Raw genomic sequence first — 26,501 nt, forward strand, 5'->3', positions numbered from 1 at the left:
AAAGCAAAAACCCACTCAGTACCCTCTTTATTTTTGATAGAGAGCTAGTGACAGTTTTGGGTGGGGAGTCCTTAAATCAACAAATTCTGCCTCTATAGTAATATGAGATAGAGCAGATTACCTGTCTTTTCTTTTATAATGCAAGCACAAAAGGGAAATGAGGAGTCTCCTAGTTCCATGTGCCTTTGCTGTCTTCTCCCCACTGCATTCTCAGTGGGATAGAAGAAAATGTGAATGTTTTAATGAAATTGAACTATAAGAAATGGAAATAATTATTCCTCAGTGCAAAGTGGGACTTATAGTACAGAATGAGAAGATAATGTGGAGGTGCTTGTCTGCACCTTAGTAATTCCATATTTGCTGGTAGCTGGGTGATGAAATCCAGGTATTCTGAGGCTGTTTTAATAACTTTGATTATCAAAGCTGTGCTTTCTGAGGTTGAGTACTTGTAAAAGTGCTCAGAGAAAGCTGAGTTCTGGGGGAGGCATTTGTGCAGGCCTTATTGCAACGCAGCATAATGCGTCATGTCATTATGCAATGTACTCTTAAAATTATTCAACATTTGTATTTATAGAAGGAAACATGAGCTCAATCATATGTTATGAAAACAGTGACATGCTGAAAAATGCATAGAATTCGCTGTATTTATTTTGAGGTGAGGGCCAACTGTGGTTGCACGATGTAGATAGACGTGAAGTCCTCATAGTCCTATCAATATTTCACTGGTGTTGTCATGCTTGTTTGTGGAATTGGAACAAACACTGAGGAGGATGAATCCAAATCTGCTGCTAATTCTGCTAATTGCCCACAGTTTTGCTAATAACAGCCTTGGGACTTTTGAGACAAAGAAATGGTAGAAGTTAAATTGACAGATGTCCTGTTATACTGAATTTGATGCTGGTGGAATTTAAACTGAATGAAGTATGGGCACAATTAGTAGGGAGATTAACACAAGTTACGTGAACAGTTGAATGCAGGATTATCATACAGGGATATGATGATACTTAAAATATCTTCTTATGTGTCCCTTGCATATTGGAGGGTCACGTTCTGAAGTTCTCAGTAGTCAGATTTGAGTTCAGGTCTTAAACTACAGACACCTACCATTTGATTTGTCTAGTGTGGGATTCAAGGGCTGTAAGTGATTTTATGGCTGTCTTTGCAAGGCATACATGGGACGAGTTGAGTGCTATCCTTCTGCAAAGCAGTGTGTTTCAGCCTTAAGTGTGAGCATACATCATTTGCAGGTATACCTGGAGATATTTTTATTGTTTATTTCTCTATTTAAGCAAACTTAGAAAAAGTACAACAAAAAAGTTGAAGGGGACTGAAATTCAGATTTTTTTCCCACTGGTGAAGTATTTGTGTTACTCACACTGCATAGCATCAAAATAAACACTAGAGAAGAGCAGTCATTTGAAAGTATCAAAGAGAAGAAACAATAAAGAGCTTTCCCCAGTTTGTGAATTTCTTGTGAGAAGAAGCTGGTTTTCATTTTTTAAGTCCTCTACCTGAAATGTCTTATTGAGTCTTCATAGTTATTTTAAGTCCATGTAGTAGTAAAGAGGACTGAATGCCCACAGCAGGTCAGCACTGGCAATAATGCTGGAAACCACCTTTCCCCTGCTTCTTTCTTAATTAAATAGCATCAGCCTGGAAGCAAGAGTTTGCTCTTTTGTATTTTTTATTTTTTCTGTCTGACTGTATATGATATGTAATCTTTTCCTATAATTATGAACAGAGTTGCTGATTCTAACATCTTTTATATGTGATTTTGCACTACTCTGTGACTGAAGGCCCTATCATGATGTAGCTGCTCTTTAGTAGTTGTTGAAATATTAACTTGATCTCTTGATTGCTTTGTTTTTCTTCTCCTTTGAGCTGTGTTTCTGCCTAGCCCTATAGCAAGAAGTAAATGAAAATAGAAAGACAGACTTCAGTTTCTTTTGCTTAAATTGAAGGTTTGTAAACCTTGCTGTGCAGCGAACTCACCCAATATCTTATTCAAATGACGTGCCTCAAAAAACGTCCGTTTGTCACAGTGTTGCTCTTCAGCTTCATTGAAGAAAATTTAAACATTCCTATTCATTCTTTTGATTCTTATTTAGCAAATTTCCCTCTGTGGTGCCAATGAGTGAATGAAACACTGAAAGCCACCAGCAATTGCTTGAGCCAATCCATTTATTCTACTCTGCCTCCCAGCAGATGATGGAAGGAATGGGAGAGTTCTCAGCTCAGATGCCAGTGTGTTTAATAAAAGGGCAGAAAACTAGGTGCCATGAAAGACCAAGATAGTTGTGGATAGTGGTTTTGACTTGTAAGAATTCAAAAACTTTCATTCTGAGAATTTTCATCTTTGCTGCAGCTGCCTGTTGGATTTTATGGAAATATTTCCTACCAAAGTTCAACTGTTCAATTTTACCTTGTCTAAATAAATATCAAAGGCAGCAGTTGGGCATGCGACTTCTTTTGGTGAGATGACAGAAAATAATCACCGTTATTAAAAAACGTGTAGTAAGTCCAGTCTGGCTTAGCTGGGAACAGTCCCCAAAACAGAGCATTAGAAACATTTGGACTTCCAGGTGCTATGGGGTAAGGACTGAGCAGTACATCTTGGTGACTGTAACTAAAGCCAGCTATAGCCAAGGCAACGTGCTTGGAGGGCTTCACTGGTGTGCCACCAGTGTTGTTATGAACTCTGAACCAAGTGTGTGAACAACACGTTATTTTCACTGTTAGGGTTACTGTTAACATTTAACAGCCATGGAGAGTAAGCTTATGCTTTCTGTGATCTGCATTCTAAAATGTTTTCTTGAACATACTCTAATAAACAGTAGAAATGATTTTCAATACTGTGTGTTTTTCCTATTCTGCTGGAACACTTTGCATATTCATTTAGCATTCCATGAAATATTGGAAACTTCAAACTATTAGCAGCATAATACAGAAACACAATACCCTTTCATTAAAATAGTTGTCAGTGATCTTTTAAGAATAGATTACTGACTTGTCTGCTACTGCTTCAGGCTCAAGAAAGCTTAGAAAGAGAAAAAGTAGCTGTTTTGCATGATAAATGAAATCTTCTAGTAATAAACAAGAAAACAACCAGGGAGGATTGTGGAAGGGAATAAGTAAACAACTGGAAATGCTTGGCTGTCATTTATAAATATGAAATTACGACATTATTTTATTTCTACAGAAGTTAGATGTTTGTAATCATGCATATAAATCTTTGCGGTTTTAGTTAGGTTTTTTTGTTAACAAATTGTCAGTTTGTTTTTGGACATTTGGATCAGATTCATCAAGCACAATGAAGATGGTTTTGTCTGCTTGGGCTCAAAAGTGAAGTCAGTATTCTTATTTTAATGTTGTCTAGAAAATGAGGTGATGTGCCAAGCTAGACCAGATGTTGTATTGAACAGCAAGCTGTACAAATTTCCTGTAATTCTTTTGGCTCCCTGAACATATGTAGTCATACACTGGTAGTGCAAAAATGAAGTTAATCCATTTTTAAAGAACTTGGTAAGGTAATGATAAATAGTGGTTACAGAAATGTTAAAATTGAATTTAGTCACCATATTGCTTATGTGATAGTCTATATCTGGGAAATTATAACATCAATATTAGTAAGTGTAGAGGATATAGCAATTCTAAACCAGGATTTTCATGTAAGTGCTCGGGATGGTAGACTCTGGAACTCCTGGAATATAATACCAGAGTTTTATAATAAAAAAAATATATTAGTACATGTTATAAATCTATGGTTTGTCCCTGTTTGATGCTCTGGAGATGCTACTTCTGTTTTCTTTTACTAAGTGAGACCTGATTGCCCTCACATTTCAAAGCAGTTCATTACAGAAATAGTCAGTTGGTTTTTCCATGTTTAAAGGAGAGAAATTCTGGCCATGCCTTCTACCTCAGTTTGCTCACTTTAGTCTTCTCATATCCCATGTAGTTGACTGGCCTTAGAAATTCACCATTTCCTACCTTTTTGCACATCTGGGGACTTGCATGTTGTGCCTCTCCATTCAGTTAGGATTTTAGCTCAGAGCATCCTCTAATGCTTTTAAATCCCAGCAGGGATTTATTTCTACTCTGGCCCCTGGTCGTAGAAAGGGTTATCATTTAGAATTCATTAGGTCTGGTACATGGTATCTCTCAGTGGCGATCTCACACTTCTTCCAGTTATCTGCGCTGGCTGCACCATGCATTGCAATTCTCCTTTCTAGGTGCTGTTACCTTTAAATTCTTAGGCAGGAGCTCTTACCATTTTTTGAGGCAGAGCAAATGCATGGCTCTGCTGTTTCAGGGCATTGGTTAGGTTTGCTTTCTGTTGCTTTGCTGCTGAAATCACTGTGGGCTTTGTGTAAACTCTGAGCACTTGGGCCCCAGTTCTGCAAAACGCTTCATCAAATGTCAGCTGCTGTGCCAGAGGGACCCAGATTCCTTTTCCCCAGCAGAACCAGGTCCTTAGGCTTGATGGCATGTTGCTGCTTTTGGTTGGGTTTCCACTGATAAAGATGATTTCAAGATTCTTAACTTCATTTCTTGCCTTGTCTTGCATTCATTAGAATCTCAGATGACTCTGGCAATTCTCACAATTGTTTCAGGGCAAGTAAAGCTGAGTTAAGCTATTTTTAAACAGTGTAGAATCTTGTCATTAGCTGAAATTCAATTGCTTTGAATAACCTCATCCTCTCCGGAGGATGAAGGAAAGGTTTTGCACCCAAGGAATGGATTACAATAAGCTAATGAGGTGGGTGTGAGATAATGTGCCTTGGGAGCTGGAGGAGAAGAAAACCTGCACATCAGCAGCCCTTCCTCAGCAGTTGCCACACGTGCTGGCTTTGTGGTAGCTGCCACTTGCTGGTTAAACATGGTGTGTTTTATGCTGCACTGAGGCAGCAGGCTGCTGTCAAAAGCAGTTCAACCATCTTAGCCTACAGTCAGGTCCTGGTGGGGAAGTTCAGGAATTACTCTGGTGGAAAACTTACCCACTATGTAATAGTTTGTTTTTCATGGTTGGATTGGCAGGCTGATGCAATTCATTCTCCATATCCTGAGGTAAGAGCAGCAGTGCAATTAAGCAGATGGTAAAACTTTCCAGGACGAAGCCCCTAAAAATCTCCTCAAGGTAAACAATGTTCTTTGGTTTTGGTAAACGTGGTGGTCAGAGGTGGGAGACAAAAGGACATGGCCAACCTCTTTTCAGTGGTCTGTGGGGACAGGACAAGGGGAAATGGCCATAAACTGGAGCATAGGAAGTTCCACAGCAATATGTGAAGGAGCTTCTTCCCAGTGAGGGTGATGGAGCACTGGAATAGGCTGCCCAGGGGGGTTGTGAATTCTCCTTCTCTGGAGACATTCCATACCTGCCTGGACGCCTTGCTGTGCAGACTGCTGTAGGGAGCCTGCTTTGCAGGGAGTTGGAACTGATGATCTCTAGAGGTCACTTCCAGCCCCTACAATTCTGTGATTCTGTGAAATCCTTCTATTTCTGTGATTGATCTGTGAATCATAATAAGTGCAGAATTACAATTACAGTAACTTTAAGGCCCGTGAAGTTTTTGTGACACAGTACAGTGACTGTATTTCTTCCTCAAGGAATCTAGATTTAAGACTTAACATTTGCATATTCCAGTAATTAGTTTCAACAATAATGGCTCAGTATTTCTCAACTGTTTAGTATGATTTCTAATAGGTAATTTTGGCAAGCTACTTTAAAATCATTTTGATTTTTTTCACAATAGCCACTATAGTTGTCAAATTGTTTATAGAATAATATTGCCAACAGAAAAATTCTGGACAGAGAGGAAAATAAAATAATTAAAACTGTTTGAAAAGAAAAAATAAGTGAAAACAACATGTGGAAGTACAGTGCTCTTGAATCAGGAGCTGCTGCACTAATAGGTATAAATAATACAATACTTTTCCTGTGGGAATCTTGTAAGGCTTAATTGGCTAAAGGCTGAAAAGATCTTTGCGATCCTGTGTAGAGTTATGTGGTGTAAGAGTGGAATGCTACTTAATAAAAACCTAAATGCTGTTGTACAGAGCTGTTCTGTGCATCTATCAGTACATCCAACTGGTGCCAACAGAGATCAAACCTATGGGTTTTATTGGTATTGTTGGAAATGTTTCAAGTCTAGAACAACTTAAGCTGAGTAGGGCTAGGTTTTGGTAAATCATATTATCATTTAATTAAATTAATCATTTGTTTGCCAGTAGCATCACCTTTTTTTTGCTAAAGGTTTTAGATTACTTGTCTTTTTAATCTGTGATGCCTTTTTTACTTGCTTTTCTAATCTGCTTACACTAAAGAGATTTCTGGGAGAAATCAAGAGTTGAAAACTTGAATTCTAAATCTTGGTGGGTGATGGTCCCTTGCAGAAGACAGTACTTGTTAATACTAATTCTAAATGATGAATTTTCATATTTAATTTCTCACATTCACCCATTTATTGTTTTCCTTCAAAGTTTGTAAGCATGGGCAAGCAAGTGAAAGTGTTTTCTTTTTTCCTTTTAACTACTTACATCAAGCTAGGGCACTACAATCTCTTATTGCTTCCCTCTCCCTGTGGTTGCCAAGCTTTTCTACATAGTTTCCTTGACAAATGGCTTACATATTAATATTTGAGCCCCGTTCTTAGCAAGCTCAGGGAAGTGGTATGCCCCAGGCACAGAAATACAGTTGCTTCCTTCGGAGCCTTCTAATCTCCTTAAACGCTTTGTCAGAACCCATGACAGATAAATGAAGACAGTGCAGTTCAAGCTAGAGGTGACTTCTTTGTACACGTGTGGTCATGCGTTTACTAACGAGGAAGCATCGTGCTACAGTGGAATCTCTGCTGTGAACATTTACATTTTCTCTTCTTTATCCATACTGAAGTCTGTGAGACTTATTGATTTTGAAGTAAAATCCATAGAGAAATTTGTCTCTGTCTTTTTTTGGTTGGCTGTTGAAATATACATAGTTCTGGTAAGTGTTCTGTCTGTTTGCAGAGTTTCATTATTTCTCTGATAGAGACAGACAAAGGAGCGATACTGCTGCTGAGTTGGAGTTTGAGCTGAGATCAAGTTCACATCACAGCTAAGGCTGAGATGTGTATTTCTGGCGGTACTGTGATGTTTTTGCTCAAGCTGACAGCAAATACATGAAATTGATCTATTTAGAGCTTGGTGAATCAGAAAGTTGATATGACAGAAAATTTATAACTCCTCCTCACCCTCCCCCAACACTTAGGGGTGAAAGATGGTAGAGAAGGCTAACTGATTATATGTGTATTGAAACCAAGAAATAACTCCCGGTTCTAAAATATTCATTTTATTTATTATGTGCTATTAATATCTAAGTTCATTCTTTTAAACTATAGCATACCTAGAATATTAACATGTTGAGGATCTGGAGATGCATGGTGAGTCATGGATTTTGCCAGTTCTCAGTAACAGGAGATGGAGGGAATCAGAGTAATACTGAGACGTAGCGGCTGAAGCAGAGAGAAAGACTTCCCCTACTATGTGGAACAGTTGAGTGATTCATGCTAAGTCTACTTCTCTGGCATGACCCATCTGAGTCGTTTGGTTTACATAGCATTGGCTAGGTCGGGTTTGCTTCTTTGGTTTTCTTTTGTCACTGTAACATATGAAGTGCCTGTACTGTGTGTATTTGGGTGCAGTGCATTTTTTTGCAGGTGAAAGTTAATGTAACCCATTATGTGGCCTGTGTGTTGAATCTGGTAGGTAAAACATTGCCGTATTTCTGCCTTCTACTTGGAGGACATTGTCAGTCATTATTTGATCAGTGAATGATACCTTTTGAACTTAACAATATCTTCTGGCTGCCACAAGCATCTGCAGAAGGCTGGGCTGCTGCTGCCAGGGGCATGCTTCTCCTATGGGAATAACTGCTGCTTTCTAGTTGGCCCATCAGCTGGTCCAGCAATTCTCATGGCTGTGGTTAAGGAGTTCTGCCTTCCATTGTAAAGATAAAGCTGTGTAGCTTTATGCTTTTCTGAAGTTTATAGCAATGTGTGTCTCCATCCCACCAATGTCATTGATAAATGGCAACACATGCATAAGTGACTTCCAATAAGTGCAATGCAATGCAGATGTTCAGGAAGCTCTACTGTCTTAGGAGTGCAGTGTGTATTATGTTTGTCATGCTCCATACTGTAGAGCTGCTGTTGTATAGTCTAGTTTTCAATTACTATGAGGGAATCACTAATGCTTAAAATGAATTACTTGCTCTTCCTCCACTGTCCTTTGCACAAGTCTATACATGTCCCATTCTTGTTATTTAATAACTGACTTAAAAAAATTATTACTCCCTCTTCCTGCTAAGACAGGATGAGGTTTTTATGATTTTATGTTCAAATGGTGCATTTAATCAGTGGGGAAAAAGAAAAGATGCCACTGCACATAAGTACTGCTAATATCTTATTTCTAACCAAATTAATTTTGGCTCAAAAGAAAATCTGTAGGAGTAAAATCCTTCAGGACATATTCTCCTATAGGAAAATAAAGATAAGTTGCGGATGTTGATGGAAAAAAGAAGGCAGAGGAGAAATGTTGGCAATCTTGACTGAAGTGAGAATTTTACGGTTATTTGATTGTCTCTGTCCCTTCGACCTGGCAGTCATTTACAGTATGTCTTCCAAGCAAGAGAGCTTGCTGGCAGCTTCTTCAAGGTACTGAAAAGAGAACATTCCCTCAGACAAAGGCAGTGGGTTTTTTCAGATTGCTTCCCTCAAAAAATATAGATTTATCTAAAAGCAGGAGACAAATTTGACAATATCTGACAGTGATTTATTGCTTTTCTTGCAATCTAATTTGTAATGGATTGAAAATATGCTTGTGTAATGAGGATTTTCATTTAAAGTATGGAGTTTGCTATTAACAATTTTGTCTTATTGTGGAGGGAGAGAAGAACACAGGTCTGTCAGTAGGAGCTCAGATTAAGACTGCTTAACTTGCAGTAGGATTTTGTGCCCCTCAGTTTTTGCATGTGATGGAAATTTTGCACTGAAGAGATTAATTGGCTTTTCTTCAGTAAAGAGCAAACTCTTTTAGTTTGTGAAAAAGAAAATTGAGAAAAGAAAATAATAAGGTATGAGTCAGAAAAAAAAAAAGCATACTTTGTCTAAGCAGGCATGAGTTTTCCTGAATTTAATCTGCTTTCGTATATGTATATATAACTGTCCTTTTACACTGATAGCTATTTTTTCTCTGGCCTTGTATTTCTTTCTATTCAACCAAATTATTTTTGTTTGGACTGCTCACCTTAAACTTCTACATTTCACATATTAAGAGTTTGGCGTCTTTTCATCTTCTAGAACCAGAAACTTGAATTTATTTGCCTTGGATCTTCCAATTCTAATTGTGCTGAAGACTTATATAAGCTGTTTGTGACTGATAAGCTTGCTGATTGCAATTTCCAGTGTATGGTTACTCTACTCTTCTTGGATAAGCCATTACTACCAGATGTCTTGAAACTTCATTGCGTCTATCTTTGAAACGGTCTCATTCCAGTTACACAGTGTAGCTATAAAGTTCACAACTGAGACACATTGAGACACATGCTGCCTGTCTGGAATCTTCACTAGAAAGTTATCTTCACTAGAAAGTGGGAAATTTATAGATAAGCAGTCAGGTTCAGCTTGGTAATACTGTGTCAGGAGAAGACGTAGGATCTGTAGCAAACTTTGATAGGCAGCAGGGAACTGAAACTTGTTGCAGTGTGATGTGAAATCCTTTCTCATTGATTCCACAATCCAGGCTGAAATGTAGTGATGAATGTATGTAAGATGATGACTGGAGATGTTTTATAACTGTTGCTTTCCCAAGTGTTTCTTGTAGAAGTATGTTCCCCTCTCCATAGCTGCCTGCTATGAATATCTTATCCTATCCTGCAGTCATAAGGAATGGTGAAGTTGGTTGAAGGTATGCTTCATGTTTTCTATGCTTGCCTCTGCATGTAGGACTGAGCACAAAATCATGTAATTTCTTAAGACAGTAGACATCCTTTGGGTCAGGTATTTTAAAAGGTATGTGGTTGATAATACCTTTTATTTCACATTTAAGGAAGTATTATGTAATACTGAGAGAAAACATGGTCTTCTCTTATGCCACAAAATGTTTTCAATTTTCTCCCAATATTGCAAACCTCAAGATGTTGCCAAAGGCATCATTGTGATTAATGGATCACTGTTAGAGAGCAGACAGGAAGCCAGCCTGTGACACATTTTTGTTTCTGTTAGGAACAATAACAAAAAAATGAATTACTCTCCATGTTTCTTGGAGCTTGCAAATGGATTATTAACTGTATGAACACTAAGTACATGAAAAAAGTGAGAGCCTGATACTTACAGGCTACATTATCTTGCTTCTTGCCTGGTAATTTGTAGTGTATGCAGTGTTTTGTTTCGCTGAATGTTCAGCTATCGTTGGTGACATTTGAAAACATTCTGCACTTGGGAGGTCGTATTCTAAAATGAATTCATTCTAAATCATCTGCCAGGCTATTTCAGAGGTCTTTGTTATATGAATTCAGCATATTCAATAAGAGGGGAAGTCCATTGTAGTGTGCAACAATATAGCTGAATTTTAAAATGAGTTTTAAAAAAGTCTGAGTTCATTATTGCTATTGCAGATGAAATAATTTCTGCTCTATTCTGTGCAATGTAGATATGATCATGGCAATACAATTATATTTGCTGCTGTATGCCTACATAGTTTTCAAAACTAAAATTCAGTGCTTAGCTAAATTGCTAAGTAGACTGGTAAATGTCCAATTTTAGCAGCCTGGCATATGCTTATAATTTTTGTCTTAACATATGCTATGTTGGTTGAACTCCCCTCCCCACACATACGGTAGATAAAAGCTGTCACATCACAAAATGGTGGCAGCCCAACTTTCTAACGTTTTCCATGGCACTTCAGACTCTTGCATTAATTAGCTATTCCTGGATAGGAGACAGACTCTTTGTAGAATTTTGGTTTCAAACCCGTTAGATACTTCAGTTGCTGTATGCTGTAGCCCATCTGTATTTCTGCAGCCATAAGCAGTAAAAAAAAAACACAGCAGGGCATACAGTGAAATGGTCAGTAAGAGTGAGGATGCTCTTGGTTTACAGGTCTAAACACCTAGTAAATGGCACTGAAACCAGGCTTGTTTGCTTCCTTGATGGGGTATACTTTGCATGAAAAAGAACATTTATATCATTCACTGTCCTGGAAGATATGATTGATTAAAACAGTGCTGGTCCACAGGGCTTTTTCTTTGCATCATGAGATGCTAATCTTTCCCTCTTTTTTCCTCCTTTTTTAATACAGGGGACTTTTGCTGAGTATATGATTCTTCCCTAAAACTCAGTGGAGTTGAGGGCACTTGTGACAAATTCCAGTGCATCTGTGATAATGCTGTCTTAATCCCTGCTGCACTGTGACACGGAAACCTGGATTTAAACATGAAAAGACATGCCTTAACTAACAGAATGGAGCTTTTAGGTGAGATGTTAGTAAAGTTCTTAGCTCGGAGGGAGGTGAGGCATTGGCACAGCCTGCCCAGAGAAGCTGTTCAAGGCCAAGTTGGATGGGGCTCTGGGCAGCCTGATCTGGTGAGTAAAAGCCCTGCCCCCAGCAGGGAGATTGGAACTGGATATTCTTTAAGATCCCTTTCAACCCAAACTATTCTGTGGTTTACATTATAGCAGTGTGATTCCTCATCTAATCCTCCTGCCTTTTGAATGTGCTCCAAAATCATGATTTTTACTGGTACTTTGTTCTGCCGTTTCTGTGCTGCTGAGCTCTTGACTACAATGTAGTTGTGCTATGCGAAGGCCATTCTGCTCCTGCATAGAGATGGTTGGCTTTCTGTGAGAGATAAAGGAGCTCTCTGCTAATAACTGCTTCAGAAATGGCACGGGGCTGTAGTAGGGCCTGCTGTTGGGCCCTGCGCCATTACACGTGTGCCTGGCCTGTGCACGGAATGGACAGGGTTGTGCTGAGGCCTTCATCCCTGGGTAGCATGAGTCCCAGTTTCTGCTCCTTGGTTTGCTTCAAAGCTGATATTAAAAACCTGTACCCACATGTGGGCATGTTTTCAGTGCACTGACAAAACACTGCATGCAGTATTAACCTACAGAAAAATCCTAGCTGCAGCCACTGTGTGAGACTTATTGGCATGGAGGTAGAGACAGAGGGACAAGCCTGTGGCCTTTACCACACCCTCCTCAGAAAAGCTGGTTAGACAGTCAGGAATGTGGCAGTGGCAAGGTAAGGAACCAAGGGACAGGAGATGGTGGGCCTATCCATTGCACGTCCATCTACAGTGCTACAGGAAGCCCCAGGAGCTGTTTTACAGAAACGTGCCTCGGCTCCCACCTGTATAAAAGCCACTGTCACACCCTGAACTCATGATCCCTTTGGTGACCCTGATGGAGTACCGTGCCATCTTTAGGTCACAGATGTCAGTGGTGGTTGTTGAGTGTTTATTTCCTATTTCTGTATTTGTTGTCAGCTGCAGTACTGCTGCTGCTTAGCTGACTAGCAGTCTATGTTGTGGCATTCAGGACTTGTCAGCATGCACAGAAATTACTTCCTTGTTACTTCCGACTAATAAACGTGGTGGAAATGAAGAAAGAAAAGAACGTATTTTTCACACCTGCAGTTTGAAGTCTACTAGACATAATTGTGTATTCATTATAATGAGCAGAAATAATTAACTTACATTTAACATCGGTTATTTATTTTTACGAGAAAGGTGAAAGGGACCTTTATTTTCTATTGTGGCTCTTCAGCCTGTTAAATATCATGTTGGTGTCAGATTTTCTTGCTTTTTTCCCTTCCTTCTTTGTGACTTGTTTTTCCCCATAAGTGTAATTTGTCATCAGTTGAGTTAAAGGAAGTTCAGTACTTATTTTTGTGCTTTGATCCTGGAAATGACTTGTACGTTTCTGTGGTCACAGAGGGAAGCAGAAGAGTGTGCCAGTGAAGAACTTCAGTGTTTGTGGCACTGTTGTGTGATTCTGCACCAGTTTTTCCTTTTCTGTTTGCTGTTTTCAGTACTTGGACACTGGATGACTCTGTAACTCATTGAGAAATGTTGAGTTTGTCTTTTTTTTTTTTACTGTAGATTTTCTTTAGGTTAGGACAAGAGCAGACGGTAAGGCAGTTCAGGCATAAGCATAACGTTAGGATAATAACTCTGAAGTAACCTAATCACTTCTCCTCCCCATGTATAATTGTGACAAAAATGTATCACACGATCTGAAAAATTAACATTTCGGAATTATCAGAGGCTGAATAGCAAATGAAAATGTTAAGAGTCTCCCTTAGAAGTCATGCATCTAAAAAAAAAAAAAAAAACAGCAAACAAATACCCCTTTTATTATTTTTTTCAAGCACTTGTTATGCTCTGTTTTTTTTTTCCATAATGCTGTAATCCTGAGAAGATCTGTTTATGTGAATGTTAAACTTGTGATTCTCAAAGGAATGGCATTTAGGAAAGAAGCAAACATCACGAGATTCATGATAAAGTCATGAGAGTTCTTATATTACAGTTATGTGTAAGTTTTGAATTGAATTTTTTAGAGAAATAAATGTATGGGCAGATGGTGATATTTACTTAAGGGAAGCTGAATACATTATCTGACTAGAACTGGATATTTCAAGCAGCTGTTTGAAAATGAGAACTCGCTTTCCATGAAGGAGAACGTATGTTTGGGGAAAATGGAGCCTCTCTTTTCGAAACATAATGCTGTCCATCGCTTAGTCTGTGTCAGAGGGCTTTCTGTTGAGTGTGCGTGTGAATTGATCCATGGGAGAACCTTAACAGAAGTGGCCAAGAACTGAAGTGAGTTATCTTACTGTGCCATGACTATCTAGCTTGTCTTTATATGGACGTATTGAATTAAAATTGCTTCAGAAAATAAATCTGTAGAGATCATACAGACCAGAGGAATGGAAACTAGATATAAACAGAGCTGTTACCTGATTTTGACAGGCTGTGTATTCTAAAACATTCCCGTTCTAATCCATGTTATTGCAGCTTAAGAGCATAAAAAACAGTCTTAGCTTGTGTGTTCTGTAATGCTATTGTAAAGATGAAAAGCTATCCCTTGAATATCACTGTTTATTCAATTCTTGTGTCCTTTCTTTCCCAGTTTCTTTAAGAAAACTTTCTCGGGAAATTCTTTGGCCCAGAAATCTGTGGCCCTGGAATCCCTGAGAAACAGATTAATTTGTTGTTTGGAGCAGGTGCCTTGCCCCTGTCACTTCTAATGCCTCTGTTTTCCCATTTTGCAATATGCAGTTTGTAATGCTTAAGTATTTTACTGGAATCTCTGCCAATATTTGTGAAGCCCAACTATTGATCTTCAAGTGATTTTACATCTCAGAATGGGCTTACACGTTTTGTGCACCTGAAGGCATTGCAATCCTCTTTGTTTACAGAATTATCTCTTCAAACACTATGAAGTCATTCTTGTTTATGCATGAAGTGTAAAGACAGCCTGTTTCTAAACAGAGAGGATGTGTAAAGATGGTACTTTGGTAGATAGACACATATCATATCATATCATATCGTATCATTTCATTGACCTTCCTGATAACTATCAAGCCTTCATCCAGTACAATGGTGTAAGCAATAAAAACAATACAATATGTTAATGCCAGGGCTTTTTTCATAAGCATGTCTCTATCTACTGAACAGTGTTGCAACATTTCTGAGCTTCTCATGTTTGGTAGTCTGTTATTGCCTAATATTTTAACAGAATGAAAAAGAAACTTTTTAATGCAATGTTTCCTCACTTGTAAAGTGTTACAGTGTTTGGAATGAGATTAAGACTAGGTCTAGTGTCATTAATGCTGTTGCAGTGGTGCAAAAGACTGATAATTGAACAAGATATCCTACCTGAAATTTCATCATAAGGTTATTTCTCCTCCGAAGTCAAAACAGTAGTCTGTAATGGGAACTTCGTCATATTAGTCAGACATTTGGATTTCACTTATCTGTGAGGTGCTAGCGGTTTCTGCAACAAGACAGGAGATATGAATTTTAATTTTGTTCTGATTTTTTTCTTCTCTTTTAGGTTATAAGAGAGTTTGCAATGGCAATGCTCTGGAAATTCATGAGAGTAGCCAAGTATTCTAAAACGACATTACCACCAAAAATAAAAGTAAGAGGAATTCCCACCCATTCAAGGCAGTCTGTACCTTCAGATTTTGCTGCCAGCGTACCCTGCTCAAATACTGTGGAACTGTTTGGTAAATCTTACCCTCAGGATGACTACAGCAATGTCACAGAGAAGATTCTTTCCAAAGTGGGGAAGAACTTGCATAACAAAAAGCATCACCCTTTGTGGCTAATCAAGGAGCAGGTGAAGGAGCACTTTTACAAGCAATACACAGGACGCCGTGGGAATCCGCTCTTTTCTGTCTATGATGGTCTTTCTCCAGTGGTTACAGTGCAGCAGAATTTTGATAAGTTACTTGTCCCACGGGACCATGTCAGCAGAAGAAAGGAGGATAACTATTACTTGAATCGCAGTCACATGTTAAGAGCACACACATCGGCTCACCAGTGGGACTTGATACACTCTGGTCTAGATGCCTTTCTGGCGGTGGGAGATGTTTACCGCCGTGATACAATTGACAGCACCCACTACCCAGTCTTTCATCAGATGGAAGGAGTTCGGCTCTTCTCCTGTCACGAGGTAGGAATTCTTTAGTTGAACTGAAAGAGATTTGGGGTAAGTTGCCTGATCGTGTATTTGCTATGAGGAAAGTGCATGCACGTAAACAAGTTACAGCGCAGTTGATAAGAATCAAGTGATTGGTCATGTAGTAATACTTCTGATTTGGGAAAAATATAGGTGAAAAAGTGGAATTTGATAACAACTGTGTGAGCTTCCTCAGAAAAATATGGAAAGCCAGGATGATATTATTGAAAGCTAACAAAATAAAACAGTATCTGAAAGCAGAAAGCTTGCTCAGCTAACAATGTGCACATTTCAATTGTCGTTCTATCAAAAGTCCCTTCCAGTAAAGTCATTTCATCTCAGACTTTGTCGTATTAATACTTGAAGGACTTGTGGATGTGAGCTGTTGTAGCTATATCCAGAATGAAGTTTTTATTCTTTATTCTTTTTCTTTATTCTTATTCTATTTTCTTTTAATAGCTCCAAGCTTCTGTAAATGAATTGGTTTTTTGTAATGAATTGTTCCGTCCTTTATTTGATCCTAAAACTGTTCTGAAGAATTCATGTATTGCAGCCAGCAGTTATAGGTTTGCAGTACATACACAGTAAACTAAAGGAGTCCAGAGACATGAGCTAAAGAGTGCTAGGTAGATGTCCAAGCCTTCTAAGTTTGTGCGTTTTATTGGCACAACTTTCATGTTCTGCAGATGCATGACTGTCATTAAGCATTCTGTGGTATCATTGATGAGTGCTGTATATAAGCCAGTTTGTTTTCCAAACAGTAATTGATTCATATAGTTTCTGTATGCTTGTAGCAATGCCAAATTCTCATTTATATAGCTAAAACCAGCTTATTCTAATACTGAGATGTTGACTGTTCTTAATGTGATTGCCAGTGGGTGACAGGAGCTTGGCAGGGAGGCCTCATGGGTTTGGATGCTTGAAGGAAAACTAGGGAAATCACAGTGCACTGCTTTCCTTGCTGGTGGGAAAGGTTCACGCTGTCTTCACTGGTGTTTCCCACCCCATGCCGCCACTTCCCTTTGTGCCTTGAAAAACTTACCTGTATCTGGAGATGCCTCGGGCACTGTATGATATTGAAAACAGCTTGTGAGCACTTCTTTGGTCACTGGGAAATTGACATTTTGCAGTTTTATCCAAAATTTGTTTGCTGTTCTTTCTCATAGGCCTGCAAGGATATATATGATGGTAAAATGGATATGAAAATGCTGGGTTTTAAATATTTTATGTTCGTGCCATGTTTTTCACTTCAGCAGGAGTTCAAACATCCAGATCTTATCTGTTGCAAAATTGTAACATCTACACTTGGAATTTCTACAAATGTTGACATGGTTGATATAATTATTGAGATTATTGTGAAACAATGTGCTTCTTAAGAAACTCTGGCCCTCAGGAAAGAATATTTCTGCTTCTTGCACAAATTTAATAACAGGAATAATAGTAGGATTTAATAAGTGGGAAGAAATTTACAGAAACACTCTCTGACATTATCTAGTCAGTTAGTAATACAGGATGTATAACTATCTGATTCATTGCATTATAGATTGTTTCTCCTTCTCTTTTTTTTTTTTTTCCCCCAAGAGAATGATTGAGATGTTATTGGAGAATGTTAGTAGTTGATGAATTCAAAGTTAACTGTGTGTTAGAAGTGGAGAGTGTGTCTGCCTCTCAAGAGTGGAAGTCCTTCCTGCCAACTTTCTAAGAATAAAAAAAGAAGTGTGGCATGGAGCACAACGTGTACATTTTTTGTTTGTTGGGCAACAGGCATTAATTCTAAACTCGAGGATGATCTAAAGCATCCCTTTTGCTTCAGTTGCAGACTGAATAGTGGTAGAGCTTTGCAATATGTAAAACTTCTTACAGGCATCATCCCAAGAGCCTTCTGGAAAAAAATGAATGTGTAATTCTGAAATTTCACTGGAGATTGGTTCTGTGTTTTATATTCTTGTTGCCTGTTCAAAATAATGCAAAAATTTAAATAATTCTAAAGGGAACTGTCTGAGTGGAAAACAAACCAACTACGATTAAATGCAGGTAACACTACACGAGAGAAATATTATTCTATTTTTATATTCAGTTATTTATACTCATGTTTGAATTATAACGTACTGAACAGAAACACGTGAATGTCAGGACCTGCTACCTTGATCTCAGTCTTCTCATTCATAACCACACTTGCAGTCTCTAGTGAGGAAATTTTCACAGTACTGGGTATAAGAAGATAGGCAGCTAGAGGAAAAAAACTGCTAGCTCCTAGCTGTAAGCCCTAGGTGAATTTCATTCTATGTGCTATGGTTGGTTTACTGCTCTACTTTGTACTTTTGATGTGTGTACATGTATCATTCGTTTTTTCATCAATGGAAGCAACCACAGAATGGGAGAGGATGGGAAAGAGAGAAGTGGTGAAAGAACTCAAAATCTAGAATGATTTTTGAGGAGTTTGAATTGAGAGGAATTTGCCATCTCATCTCAGATTGGGAGTGACAAAAAAGGTCAGTTCATCCTGAACAGCTGAAATTTGAGGCAGGATAAGGAAGATGTAGAAGCATCTCTTCTTTTCAAGTTCTGTAGTCAGGATTGGGTTAAAAACTTCTGCCTTTGAAGCTTCTGATATAACTCTTATTGGTATTGAAGTGAAAATCAACACCAAGGCCAGGTCTGTATTTATCCTCTTAAAGGGCACATAGATTTTTCTCCTTTGATGGTATACAACTTGTTTTTAAAAATCCTTTGGATTGAAAATATTGGTACTTCTGCAGATTTGACTTGTTGGAATTTCCTCCATGGAACTGAAATGAAATGATTTCTGTGCTATGCAGTGGTCTTGGGTGCAATTCTTTACTTACACAGTTTATGGAAAGGAAGAAAAAACCTCAACTAAATTACACTTCACGCATATTCACCACCAGAGGGAGCCAATATAAACCCAATGGCAGCCACAAAACGTGCAACTGAGAACAAGTATTGTTTACACGTTGGAAGGAGACTTTATAAGGTATTTTATAGTCTATATTGAATTATACATAAATTTTCATGGGAACAGATGTGAAAACTTAAGAATTGCTATTCTAATTTATTAAGTTCATTCCAATGGAGGCCAATATCAGATTGTTCAGATGGGAAAATAATGTTCTCATCAGTTTATCTGATCATGCTAGCATCTGAAAGCTATCAGTAGGGAAACTAGGAAAAAGAAGTGTGGATATATATTTATTCTTTATTGAAATTTTGCTATTTCCTCCAAAAACATTTTTTGTTAAGGCGTATATAATCAATGAACATACAAATGTTACCATTAAGAAATATCCAGGAAAGTTAGGCTAAGTAAGATTATTGCAACAGGAAGATAATAAATGGAACATGCTTACCAATGTTGTAGGCTCACAATATTCTCCACAAAGAGAGATGCTTTGGGGTAGGTGTGAATAGCTGATCAAAGTACATCTTGTCCTCTTTTTTCTTTGTCTTTTATTTGCTTGTTTGTTTGTTTGTTTGTTTAGTTCATTATTTAATCATTGCTTGCCATGCCAGGTTTTGCTTTTCACTGACAAGACTGACATGACAGTATCTTTTGGTTTGTCTTTTCTGTAATGTTACTGCAGCTCTGGACACTGTGTTTCTGCTGTGGCGTTTCATCAAATGAAACCTGCCCTTTTTTTTTCTCCTCACACGCAAAGGAATTCAAATAAATTTACTGTGTTCCAGGGATCAACCCACTGTGTAGGGATTTGGACAATGCTTCTCAGTGAATCAGCTGGCAAGGCTAAGGACTGTGTGAGGAGTTGGTAACCATTGCCAGATGGCAGGGACTTGGGTTGGTGTGTTAGTCTCTTTGAGGAAGGCCATTTGCCTCCCATTGTGTAATAGAATTTGTGAATCAGAGGGAATTTTACATTTCCTGGCTTCTTTGAGATGATGCTGTTATAAGGTGGAGTTCCATTCATCTCTTCAATAGGTGACAAAATTCATGTCAGGATGGGCATTTCCAAGGTGTGTCCCTGCATGAATCCATGCTTGTGACAATTCCTGGTGCAAATATTGTGTGCCAGCAGTTGCTGGGCCCCTATCTTAAACACATCCAGACGTGGGTGCTCAAGAGGGTTGCATGCATCGGCTTATGGACCTGGGAGTCTCACTGAAACATGTCACATAATTGGAGGACTGAAAACTGAAGGATCCTGAAATTAAGGAGGCCACTCTGCAGGCTTGTGGCTCGAAGTGATTTTCACCATTCTCTCCCCAAATCAGTGCTTTGTTGCAAAGAGTATCCTATTGTGCACCTGTGGCCTGCATCTCTCTTTGACACAGGAAGCTATCTATCTGGATTGGGGTGCAGATTTATGCATTTCATTGTATTGGAGACTGACTGGAGCTGGCAATAAGTTTTCTTTTTGATGTAGTATCTTCAGATGGCATCATCTTCATCGTTCCTAATCCTTCAGCTGAATGTTACAGCACATTAAAGATGTTGTGGTAATGGTTTGCTATTCCTAAGTGGATTTAGACTGAAGCCATTTGCTTATTTGTAGAGATATTCATCAGGACCAGAGAGTCATATTTTATTAGGTTTGGCAAGGAGGACTGTTGCCACATACAGATCCTCATGTCATCAATGCAGCTTTGTTCGTAGAGGTAAGTATGTGAGCATGATGTATTCATTATCTTAATACTGGAGCATGCATGGCTGGTAGGAGTAATAAACAACTTCATTGTTTAAAGCCAAAGTGTAGTCACAGACCTTCTGGATCTGAAACCTAATGTAAGTGCCAGCTTCCTGTAAGGAGGACATTATTCTTTTCCTGAACCCTAAATGTACAGATAGTGAGGTGGTGTGAGATTTGAAGGCTGCTGAGTGACTGGAGAAATGCTTTGGGTCTTTGGGTCTTTGTTGAAATCATACGTGTGACTTCTGTACTCCATGCCATGCTGAGAAATACAGTGAAGTACTTACAAAGGAGCATGGCTTCATTTTTCTTTGTTCCAGGCTCTACATGTTACTAAATTTTATTTTATTCTTATTATGAGCTGTCCTGGTGTGAGTAAGAACAAAGTTCATGCCAGATGGTAAGGTCACTTTGATTCTTTTGTGCTGCCTTCTTTGTAATGCAGCATCAGGCAGATATGGTGATAAACTACTGGTAACTGTTATTATTCTATACTATTATTATCCTATAGCTATTATACTGGTAACTATTTTTTTTCTCTTTTTTTTTTTTTACTTCTGCATGAAGACACAATACTCATTTTTTGAGCACTTACTTAAAGAAAGAACTTGTCCTTGCAATAGACAGAAAGAAATATAGGTACTTACTGGATGTTTACATGAAAGTTCTCTTCTGGTTGTGATAATAACTGATCATATTGAATTCAGTAGAATACTGTATTTCCTGCGGAATAAATGTATGTGAAGTAGTGAAATCTTCAGTGTGCCTTTCTTTTCCCCCCCAAGATTAATAGATTTTTTTTTCCATTTGTGGAAAACTTGGGAAGAACTGCCATCCAAAAGGAGCAGTTGTACATAATAATTTGTTTAAACTTTGACCTTCCTGGCTTTATGCATATAGAAACGTAGGAGTGTGATCATAACGGTGAAACTGGTCTACCAGGTTTAAACTGTGTGTCTTGACGTAGTGAGATCTGTGAATGGAATAAATAGTAAAACAGCCATAAGGTGTCATTCTTTCCTCGATATCACTCTGTCAACTTGAGGGATTGACAGTGCCTTTATGGACAACACTGCAGTGAGGCCTGGCACCTGGCTGGAAGGTGGCCTTTTGTTACTGCAACCCATAGGTGACCAGCTCCACAAGGGCTGTGCTTCCATAGCCTGTGGGACCTGACATGGTTTGATACTGATGCCCCAAGTACCCCTGCTCCTATCTATGTGCCAGGACATCTCTCCTTGCAGCATTTAATCACAGAATCACAGAATTGTAGGGGTTGGAAGGGACCTCCAGAGATCATCGAGTCCAACCCCCCAGATTATTGAGCTAACTTTGCAACTTCTAACATCCTGTTCTCCAGAGTTTATTGAGGATAGTCTCTTTAATCCATATGAAAAAAAGAAAAAGAAAAAAGCTGCCTATAGTTTGGAGCTCAGAGCAGGAGCCCAACATGACTATGCCAAATGGCCACAAGGGAGCCAGTTTCTTTCCATTGGCTACTACAGAAGCTTACGACAAATCCATTACTTGGGCTACGACAGACTTTTGAGAATAACTTCTTGTGTTCAAAGCCAGATGGTTGATGGTCAGTCTGCCTTGCTGATAGTAAATTAATTGTAGCGTAGGTGTCATTTGCATCTTGCAAATGTGTAGAAGTAGTGCCAGTATGGAGGAAGAGGCCTTAATCTTTCAGGTGAGCACTTGAATAGAGAGTGTTCCATTTAACAGCGTAATGCCTAGTTTTGTCAGGCTGTGGCCTTTTGATTAGTAAAGACATTATTGTTAGACTGGTGACTAATTGTTTCAGTATGTATTTTTCTGTTTGCTTCATAATTTGCATTTTTCTGCAGTGCGCTAAGGAGATTAAATTGAAAGTGTTTTCTCAATCTGCCAGTCGATTCTCCTGACCAGCAGTACAAAGTTAAATGCTGCTGATGGGTTGTGTTGATTTTTTTTTTCAATCCCTGTATCCATTTGGCTGCTAGTTTCTGTACTGTGCTCAAGCTCCTTCTGCATGCGTTGTGTGTGTAGAATGTACTATAAATCAGTCATTTAATTGCGGCCAGCATTTGTAAACTACTAGAGGTTCATTTGTACTTTTTATAAGCATTTCATGCACTGAAGAAGTCAAGCTGCAACTAAAACTTCTGTGCACATCCATGGATTGTTAAGATGCAGTTCATGGCAACTCTTGAATAAGAGCTAGTTATGCTTGCAGGTGCAATGTGCAGAAAATACCAATATGTGTATTTGTTATTTTTTTTTCCTTTCTATGTGTGATAGATTTAATGTGGAAGGTGAATGAGGAGGGGTAGAAAAGGACACTGGAGGCACTTTCACAATTAGATTTCCCTACTCTCCAGAATTAAGAGCTATGTAGCTGTAAGGATTTCCAACAAAATCCTCTGCTATGTAGAACTGTCTGCTTGTCTCAGTGAGGCACAGAATGTCTGAGGATGTGACTTAGTGAGAGTGTTTTACTGGTCTCTTTGAGAGCATTTTGAATGACCAGTGTGTATCTGGCTGGGACTTCCTGTACAGAAATGAATGAGGTTGTACAGGAAATCAGAAGTCTTCATCTTGCAGCAGATGTAGTGGGGAGCAGCCTTTGCATGAAGGACAAGTTGGTCCATCTCCAATAAGGAGGATCACCAGCCCATGTGCTTTGTAATTTGGAAACCTCAGAGCAAAACCATGAATCCTTCAGTGCCCTGTCAGCAAAATTCCTGCATGGCAGGTGCCATATGTGGGAAAATGCAGGAAGATGGTAGTCCTTCTGCAAATAAACTGTACTGAAGGGTAATCAAATATTGGCAGCTTCTGGTCCCATTAAACTATAAATATGTTTTTGGAAGTTAGTTTGATTACAATTTTTATAAAAGACGATTTTTTTTGGGGGGGGAGGTGGGGTTGAAAGGAAGAGAAGTATTTATTTTAGGTCAGTAATTTAATTTTTAAAAACGTTGGAAGTTCTGATTAATGCCATTGCATATTGTAGTTGCTGGTTTAAATTTAACATATACTATATAGTATGCTTTGTTTTGCATGATAACTTTTCTATTTCCTTCATCAATTATTTTTTTCCTGTAGCTAATCATATTATTGCAATAAAAGAAATCTTACTTGAATATTTCTGTTCCTGTGATAATTATGTGTCAGAGTGTTTAGTGAACAGAGTTTGTGCAAAATCATTCTTTACATTTGTTTTCCATGGTGCAGGCTTGGCAGGTAAGATTCCCCTTAAATCAGTAAAACTTCATTTTCTCTTTTTGTTTTGAGAGGTCATTGATGCCAAACTCTATTGTGTTTTTTTCTAGTTATTCTCCAATATTAAAGATGGTGAAAGCTTCCAGTTGTTTGAGCAAGGGCATCGCACTGCGCACAAACAAGAATGTCACACCATGGAGGCAGTGAGGCTGGTGGAGTTCAATCTGAAACAAGTGCTCACAAAGCTCATGACTCACATCTTTGGTGATGGTAGGTTCTTTGCACTTTTTTCCTGCTCTTCTGATATCTGTGGACTGCCATATTTTCCATAGAGATTTTGCTGTATAATGAAAACAGGAGACCTAGGGGTGATGTTGACATTCTGAAACAGCCATCTGTCTTAATGATAGCACAGTAGTAATTTTATGAGGCTTCATTCATATTATTTATTTACATTTTCATCTAAAGTTTTATCAAAGTTTCATCAATGAGTGTTTTAATGTCTGAGTATCTGGATATCGATTGGCCTTTCAGCTGTAGTCTGTATTTTACATGGACTTCAGTACTTTTATACGTGTGACTTATAAAACTACTGAACACAGCCCAACAGACCATGCATACCCATCTCTTAGTTTTCCTAAAGACTGACACACACAAAACTGTGAGCCAAGTGTTAGTGAAGAGGTTTTAGTTAGTTAGTTTTGGTTATGCCAATGAGTCAAGAACATAACGAGTATGAGAACAGGTAGGAACACAACTGATCCATCTACAAGCTCTCACGTGACAGCAAGGAGCTTGACAGGAGACATATGTATGTGTACGTGCTGCCTTGTTATGGAAATGCTGTCAGCTGAAAAATAATTGTTTGGTACTAAGCATAGACTGAGGAAGGGTAATGAATTTCAGGGTGTAAGAATGAAATATCTTCTCCTCAGAAATACCTGCTTTTGGTTTCAGTAGCTGCTGAATTTATGAATGGCATGAGTTAAAATTGCTGCCCAAATGCTATTTCCTGGCAAAGAGGCTGCTCTTCTAAACTGATTCATTTTTCTGTTGAAGAAATAGTGAATAGTATTAGAATGCATGGAGAACGCTGGCTGCTTTCAAAGCTCTTTTAAGATGCCCACTGAATTTAGAGCTGTAGTTCCAAGAGTAGATTGATGATGGTAGCAAGTCTTGTCTGTGACTCTTTGAATATTCTTCTGATATCCTAAAGTATAGCTTACAGCAAGGGAGACTTCTACCAGTTTTGTTTAATCCCACCTGCACATAATTGTTTTAGGTTCCCAAGATCAGTTTTCCTTGTAGTTATATTTTGCTTACCAGCAGCCTTTTGATGCATACAAAATTAGGATTAAAGTGAGTAATAGGAAGAACTGTATTTTTAGATGAACCTCAGATGCTGAAGATGTTGTTGAAGTGGCAATTTTTAGGTTTTATTAGTGATATCTGAAACTGTAGTGATATCCTTCGCTGGCTGTTGACAGATGCTGCACTTTAAGCATTAAGTCTGTTGGTTATTACTTATTTGTCTACCATCCACATAATAGCTAGAAATAGATTAAAAACAAATGGTTGTGGATTTAGAGTCTGAAAGTAGGTGCCTTCATACACACAATATTTTCCTGAAGACACAAAAGCAAGACATATAGATAGTGATTGAAATATGATTATGTCCCTTTTTTCCCCTCATCTGTGTACATGTGAAGCTCTCTCTCCTTCACTTTCTTGATTTTCTGAGCCATCAATAAGAACAGGACAGTAATACTCAAAGAAGCAAGCTTCATGCTAGGTACCAGACGTACAAGATAGGTTCAGTGCCAGTGGCCTGAGACACACACAATTAAAGTTATCTTTTGATAGCTGTCTTTAAATTTTCATTTTTTTACTTTACAGAATATTTTTAATTTTGCCTCATCGCTCTCTGATACATCCCATAATGTCCCATTAACATATATATGTTTAATTTGTGTGATTGGACCCTATCTCAACCCCCTTCAGTTTCTTTGTAACTGCTTCTTGGTGTAGAGGTTTGGAGGCTAACTTTACCTGTGAAGACCAAAGTAAAAAGTGTAGAGTATCACAGCCTTTTCTTCTTGTTTGTTACTGACTGAAATACAGATGCTTCCTTGTTATTCTTGACACCCCAAGCCAGTTGGAGCTCCAGATGGGCTTTTGCCTTCCTAGCAGCATCTGTGTGTTCCCAGGCAATATTGGTTTACCTTTTCTGGAAGTCTCTTCTCTTTTCCATCTTTCATATACTACTTCTTTGCATTTGGACGCACTATATACCTTACTGTTTAACCAAGCTGTTTTAATATTTCACCATCTTTTCTTATTTTTTATTTCTATATTCTTTTTTTGCTCCTTGATCTCTTCTTGACCATTAAGATCTTAAAGTTTGTGATTTTACTGTCATTGTAGTCAAGGCTGCTTTTGACAATGGTGTCTCCAAACAAGCTTTCCTTATTTACAGGCAGTAAGGTCCAGGTTACGTTCCAATTATTAACTAAAGGTGTGTCTTATTATATTCCTCAAGTATACTAGTTTTTGAGTACCTATTTCCAAACCAGTTCTCTTGCTGTTTTTGCTTAAACTTTTGCTCTTTAGCAGTTTGGTATTCTTTTCAGTGTTTGCTGTGAATTCCACGTGTATTGGAATGAACAAGTGTTACTAGCAAGCTGTTGCTCTCATTTTTGTCATATTAGGGAAGTTTCTGTGTTTCCAGGAAATTGTTTGGCCGTAAGGAGAGAGCAAATCCCCATTAAAATTTAAACAAAGAAACAAACAAACAAAAAAAAATCCAGGGAGTTGATAAGTGGTTCTCAGACATCCATCCAATTTCTGTGAAAAGAACAGCCTTTATGAGTGTTGCTTTTATCCTGCTGGGTGGGATAAGGCGAATTGAGAA

General features: G+C 38.4%; 1 protein-coding gene across 4 annotated transcripts in view; it reads left to right on the forward strand.

The window, feature by feature from the left end:
• The window catches only part of FARS2 (phenylalanyl-tRNA synthetase 2, mitochondrial), a 231,718-nt gene that overhangs the window by 37,098 nt on the left and 168,119 nt on the right, over nucleotides 1-26,501 (forward strand). For 3 of the 4 annotated variants that reach the window (XM_052697584.1, XM_052697585.1, XM_052697581.1), the window contains exons 3-4: nucleotides 15,090-15,713; nucleotides 23,701-23,860. In XM_052697584.1, coding sequence (XP_052553544.1) covers nucleotides 15,108-15,713; nucleotides 23,701-23,860 — 766 coding nt within the window. In that variant the 5' untranslated portion in view covers nucleotides 15,090-15,107. Of the gene's footprint in view, nucleotides 1-5,034; nucleotides 5,135-15,089; nucleotides 15,714-23,700; nucleotides 23,861-26,501 lie in introns of all 4 variants that reach the window. The other variant, XM_052697582.1, reaches the window with a different exon arrangement.

The sequence above is a fragment of the Tympanuchus pallidicinctus genome, unplaced genomic scaffold (genome assembly GCF_026119805.1).
Source record: "Tympanuchus pallidicinctus isolate F22 unplaced genomic scaffold, pur_lepc_1.0 scaffold31, whole genome shotgun sequence".
NCBI classification, from domain to species: domain Eukaryota; kingdom Metazoa; phylum Chordata; class Aves; order Galliformes; family Phasianidae; genus Tympanuchus; species Tympanuchus pallidicinctus.